This window comes from Salmo salar, chromosome 15 (genome assembly GCF_965601325.2).
Source record: "Salmo salar chromosome 15, fSalSal1, whole genome shotgun sequence".
Classification (NCBI taxonomy): Eukaryota; Metazoa; Chordata; class Actinopteri; order Salmoniformes; family Salmonidae; genus Salmo; species Salmo salar.
Window position 1 is genome coordinate 33,947,914 of NC_138305.1, and position 6,233 is coordinate 33,954,146.

Genomic DNA, 6,233 nt, shown 5'->3' on the forward strand with positions numbered 1-6,233 from the left:
CCTACCATTAAAATTATAGACTGATCCTTTCTTTATCAGTGGGCAAACGTACAAAATCAGCAGGGGATCAAATACTTTTGTAGACATGGGTGTTGGGGGTGGGCAAACTGTTGTCAGAACCTTCTCAGCTCCCTCGTTATCGTTGTAGAATTCCAGCATCTGCCATTGACACATACAAGTCAAAACATTCTCATCATAGGTAGTGTGATAAGGGAACGTAGTTCAATGAAGGGAAAAGGGGACGCCAGGGGTCGTGTTCAGTAGGGCAAATCGTAGCAAACCACTTTGAAACGCAAAATGAAAATAAGTGTAAAGTTCAAGTAGTACCATTCCCCATTCTGTTTTGAAATGTTTTCTCCTGTTTCATGCCTACTAAAACACAAACTAGTACTTACGTCAATGTAACTCAGAACAAAAGGATCCCAGACCCCAGGAAGCTTCATGATATCTTTCAGGTTCACAAAGGATTGGCGGAAGTAGCTGTGCATCTCTTGAATGACACCAGCATCATACTCATCTGAAATAATTGTGTCAAAGTCCATGTTAAGCTAAGGCACCACAGTTTCTGGTTACTCTTTGTTTTACCATGATGTTTGAAATGCATTGGAATTATGTCCCAAAAGGCACAGTTACATTATCTGTCCAGTAGATGGTGATGTTTTTAGTCTTTATTTATTGTATTTTTTTAACTAGACAAGTCAGTAATAACACATTTTTATTTCACAATGACGGCCTACCCCGGCCAAACCCTCCCCTAACCCGGACAACGCTGGGCCAATTGTGCACCGCCCTACGGTACTCTTGATCGCGGCCGGTAGTGATACAGCCCGGGATCGAAACAGGGTCTGTAGTGATGCCTCTAGCACTGAGATGCAGTGCCTTAGATCTCCCGAGTGGCCCAGCAGTCTAACACAAATGAAGATTTTTACTATCAGTGTAATTGAAACCAATGAATAATGGATGTTTGGGGGTTGCCAGGTATCCTCTTACCTGTGCTGGAGACGGTGGCCTTTTTCCCCCCCTCTTTTATTCCCCCCCCACACCAGATGAAGTAATCCAGGAAGCCACTGTAAGACTGGATCAGCTTAATCCGCTGGGACTGATCAGCTGACTGCTTGCCGTACCTCCAGCTCTCAGCGATGGACAGCTGACGCTTGGCGTACTCAAACTGCCCGTTCACCAGGAGGTGAAACGAGTGCTCCAGACAGATCTACTGGACAAAACACTTCCTCAATGTACATTCACATACAGTACCAGTCAAAGGTTTGGACACACCTACTCATTCAATTGTTTTTATTTTTACTATTTTCTACATTGTACAATAATAGTGAAGACATCAAAATTATGAAATAACACATATGGAATCATGTAGTAACCCCCAAAAAGTGTTAAATCAAAATATTTTATATTTGAGATTCTTCAAAGTAGCCACTCTTTGCCTTGACAGCTTTGCACGCTCTTGGCATTCTCTCAACCAGCTTTATGAGGCAGTCACCTGGAATTTCAATTAACAGGTGTGTCTTTTTTTAATGTTAATTTGTGGAATTTCCTTCTTAATGCGTTTGAGCCAATCAGTTGTGTTGTGACAAGGTAGAGGTGGTATACAGAAGATGGTCTTTTACCAAATAGGGCTAAGTCCATATTATGGCAAGAACAGCTCAAATAAGCCAAGAGAAATTACAGTCCATCATTATTTTAAGACATGAAGGTCAGTCAACATCAACTGTTCAGAGGAGACTGCGTGAATCAGGCCTTCATGGTCAAATTGCTGCAAAGAAACCACTACTAAAGGACACCAATAAGAAGGAGACTTGCTTGGGCCAAGAAACACGAGCAATGGACATTAGACCGGAGGAAATCTATCCTTTGGCCTGATGATTCCAAATTAAACATTTTTCGTTCCAACCGCCGTGTCTTTGTGAGACGCAGAGTAGGTTAACGGATGATCTTCGCATGTGTGGTTTCCACCGTGAAGCATGGAGGAGGAGGTGTGATGGAGTGAGAGTGCTTTGCTGGTGACACTGATTTATTTAGAATTCAAGGCACAGTTAACCAGCAATACGCCATCCCATCTGGTTTGCGCTTAGTCAGACTGTCATTTGTTTTTCAACAGGACAAATGACCCAACACACCTCCAGGCTGTGTTAGGGCTATTTGACCAAGAAGGAGAGTGATGAGTGCTGCATCAGATGACCCGACCTCCACAATCACCCGACCTCAACCCACTCGGGATGGTTTGGGATGGGTTTGACTGCAGAGTGAAGCAAGAGCAGCCAACAAGTGCTCAGCATATGTGGGAACTCCTTCAAGACTGTTGGAAAAGCATTCCAGGTGAAGCTGGTTGAGAGAATGTCGTGTGCAAAACTATCAAAGGAAAAGGGTGGCTACATTGAAGAATCTCAAATATAAAATATATTTTTATGTGTTTAACACTTTTTTGGTCTCTACATGATTCAATGTGTTATTTCATAGTTTTGATGCCTTTACTATTATTCTACAATATAGAAAACAGTAAAAATAAAGAAAAACCCTTGAGTAGATGAGTCCACACTTTTGACTGTTACTGTACATTTCCATGTTAAACACATTGTTACATATTCCAGCCATTTGTTTGTTTTTGAAGGTGTCATACTGGCTCAAAATATAATAAAAGTATTGACTTTTTTTAACCTATATTGACTTAGGGTCCTTTAGGAAAGGTGATAGTTTAACAAAATGAATGCAGAGGTGAAGGAAAGAAGATAAGAAGGAACATACCGTCAGGTAATGTTTTAAGTCCTGAGTGTTTCACTCACGCATAGAAACTGTTGTGTCTTCCAGCTTCGAGATGGGACGGTGGTGTAGTATCTGTGCTTGTCCTCCAAATTATCTGAAAGACAATGTTTGAAGAAATCAAATTTTGCATTTCTACAGTACTTTGAGTTCATGTTGTGAGTGTTTAGTCAGACCAAAGATATACATACCCAGCGTAGCGTTGTGGCATGTCCTCCAGTGTTCGAGAGTAACTGGACATGTACTCAGCAGCTTCCTGACATCTATAGTGTAGGAGGGCCTCCTTGATGTGCTGGAGGCAGTTAATTGTGGTCTTGTAAAAACCAGTCTCACGCTGTGTCTCTGTGATTATACAGGAGACAGACTGGTTACTAGGTCTAAGAAATCTTACACAATGATGAACACGATAATCAGGCATATAGTCGTGCGTTCTCGTGACGCATTGGGTCCAGAGCAAGCATAAACTGCCACAGGTAGCATTGTCAAGACAATAAACTAGCTGTTCACATATTCGTCTACAAACTGTATTTTATAAAGTACCTTTAAATATAGTTGGCTCCGGGGGAGGTTTGGCTGCTTGATTCGTTTTTTGTTGATTGATTCATCATCTGAATAGTCATTTTCGCACAGTTCTCCTGGTAACCTCAGTTCTGACTCAAGATCATCCATGACACATTTTTTTTAATTATTTAACAAGGTAGGCAAGTTGAGAACAAGTTCTCATTTACAATTGCGACCTGGCCAAGATAAAGCAAAGCAGTTCGACACAACACAGAGTTACACATGGAGTAAAACAAACATACAGTCAATAATACAGTAGAAAAATAAGTCTATATACAATGTGAGCAAATGAGGTGAGATAAGGGAGGTAAAGGCAAAAAAGGCCATGGTGGCAAAGTAAATACAATATAGCAAGTAAAACACTGGAATGGTAGATTTGTAGTAGAAGAAAGTGCAAAGTAGAAATAGAAATAGAAACAATGGGGTGCAAAGGAGCAAAATAAATACAGTAGGGGAAGAGGTAGTTGTATGGGCTAAATTATAGATGGGCTATGTACAGGTGCAGTGATCTGTGAGTTTCTCTGACAGCTGGTGCTTAAAGCTAGTGAGGGAGATAAGTGTTTCCAGTTTCAGAGATTTTTGTGGTTCGTTCCAGTCATTGGCAGCAGAGAACTGGAAGGAGAGACGGCCAAAGGAGGAATTGGCTTTGGGGGTGACCAGAGAGATATACCTGCTGGAGCGCGTGCTACAGGTGGGTGCTGCTATGGTGACCATTGAGCTGAGATAAGGGGGGTCTTTACCTAGCAGGGTCTTGTAGATGACCTGGAGCCAGTGGGTTTGGCGACAAGTACGAAGCGAGGGGCAGCCAACGAGAGCGTACAGGTCATAGATAATCATGTGAAAGCCCACAATATGTCATATTCTGGCAAAATATAATGTAGTTAGTTTAGTAAAATGTGAATTTGCTCCAAACCCCATGCATGCTTTTCATTAAAACACAGTTACCCTACTGGACACTCTAACAATGACATTAAATCTTCAAAATGAAGGCAAACGGGAGGCAAGATCAGGTGGGACCATTCTAGCCAATGACAGGGCAGATACGCGTGTGAACAAAAAGCACAACGGTTACCACAACCACAAAGTCAGAATTGGCTGTATCGTAAAAATGTATGAAAACAAAATGAGATTAAATTTAAGGTTAAGCATAAGGTTAGTAGTGTGGTCAAAGTTATTTTTAAAATAACATTTTAAGATGATACATTGTCGAAATAGGCGGGGTTTCTGACTTTGTGACTGGGGTAACTAGTAACGACCAGGCACAACGGCGATATAGTGTTTATTCTCGAAGTTGTCGGGATGTTACTTGTTCTACTTATATCAGTACACTCGTAACAGCCGAATAATTACGAAACTTCTATTCGATCAAATAAGCCACACGTAGTAAATAAGCCATTCAATGTTTTGTTAACCAAATTCGACACGCTCTCATTGACCTCCATACAAAAACTGGTCGCTTGATGAGCGGAAAGAAACGAAAAATCGCCACCTGCTAGAGAAGACAGATTTTGCCCCCAGTTATCACTCTCGCTTCGCCTCTGGTTTAAAACATGTCTCACTTCCGGTATACTTCCTGAAGAGCTTCCTGGCATTCTATCATTGGTGGAAAAACTTCTTGAAGAGCTTCCTGGCATTCTATCATTGGTGGAAAAACTTGTTGAAGAGCTTTCTGGCATTCTATCATTGGTGGAAAAACGTATTCCGCTCGTTAGTATGTAAACAACGTCTCTACCTCTGATGTAGGGATAATTATATCAGTCAGTTAGCAATACCTTTATGAATTAGGTTGCCTTTATAAATGATTAAGAATTCACAAAAAGTGACGTTAGTTGGAGATGATCTCATAGAACAAAACGATCGCCTAAACCTGTGTTTACCACAGACCTTATTTTCTGCGTTTTATCCCCAAACACCATTATTTTCCCCCAAAGGCTTTGTTCAACGAACCATGGTGGTGTTAGTGCCAACAAAAAGACGCCGTTACTATTGCTCGCTATATGGGGAATATTGGGAACAGCTGAAATGTAAAATCTGCTCAGCCTGTATTACTTATGGGAAGCAGCTTGCTTTAAGATGTGAGGTAACTGAGCTCTAAGAAAATTGCAAATATCACGGAAATTGAGCATCTTGATCTTAAGGCTAAATTTAATGATTTACAGAACCAACTACACAAATTATATAAGGAAAAGGCTAAGAGCCTTCATAAGGTTAAGAAAACAATGGCTTGAAAAATGTAAAATTAACAGATGCTTTTTTTATTTGGAAAAGAGAAGGGAATTCAGAACACTTCGGAAAGATAAGATTAATGGGGTAACCTCTGAGGATAGAGAGTTGATATCAGACTTTACCACTATGTTTTATGAGAATCTTTACTCCTTAGATACGTTTCAGTGACTAAACTCTTGGTTCTAAAGAGAATGTTAACTGTTAGTGAAGAATTCAATCAGACTTGCTGTCAAGATTTGTCCATTATGGACATCCAAAATGGGATTGCCCCATTAAAAAAAAAAAAAAACTATCCAGGCCATGTTGGATTACCCTCTGAATTTTCCAAAACCTCTGAAGAAACAGCACCATTTTTACGTGAAACCTTTAAAGGTGGCTATAAATAAAGGGAGAACTACCTGCCTCTAAAGCAAGGTTATTATCAAAGGCTGAGGGACTATCTATTGACATTCCAAAATCCACTTGCTGTACCTTAGGCTATTGTACAACTTCATATGGAAAAACAAGCCAAAATAAAAAGAGATGTTATCACCAACAGGGTTAGATGGTGGTCTAAATGTCTTAGACTTCATTCTCTTTAATTCAATAACAAAAGCCAACTGGGTTAAAAAGGTACTTAATAAAAAATAAATACTCCGTTTTTGGAATATTTTTTTTACTACAATGTCCTTATA

The 6,233-nt window shown here is 40.2% G+C and overlaps 1 protein-coding gene across 1 annotated transcript; it reads right to left on the reverse strand.

Annotated features, from left to right (window-relative positions):
• Positions 1 to 3: 3 nt before the first annotated feature.
• Positions 4 to 3,074, reverse strand: LOC106571232 (uncharacterized). The gene is made up of 3 exons (XM_082961685.1): positions 2,796 to 3,074; positions 991 to 1,210; positions 4 to 906 (listed from the first exon to the last, which is right to left on the reverse strand). The coding sequence occupies exons 1-3, from the start codon at positions 2,925 to 2,927 to the stop codon at positions 881 to 883; spliced, it is 378 nt and encodes a 125-aa protein (XP_082817811.1). The 5' UTR covers positions 2,928 to 3,074; the 3' UTR covers positions 4 to 880.
• Positions 3,075 to 6,233: the final 3,159 nt, after the last annotated feature.

Bases quoted from the DNA above. Each gene is read 5' to 3' on its own strand.
- LOC106571232 (XM_082961685.1), bottom strand. From the start codon at position 2,927: ATGAACTCAAAGTACTGTAGAAATGCAAAATTTGATTTCTTCAAACAT. The intron at 1,211-2,795 runs GTGAGTGAAACA...TTTGTCCAGTAG, and splicing joins AGACACAACAGTTTCTATGC to ATCTGTCTGGAGCACTCGTT. The intron at 907-990 runs GTAAGAGGATAC...CATTTGTGTTAG, and splicing joins GGCCACCGTCTCCAGCACAG to ACTGCTGGGCCACTCGGGAG.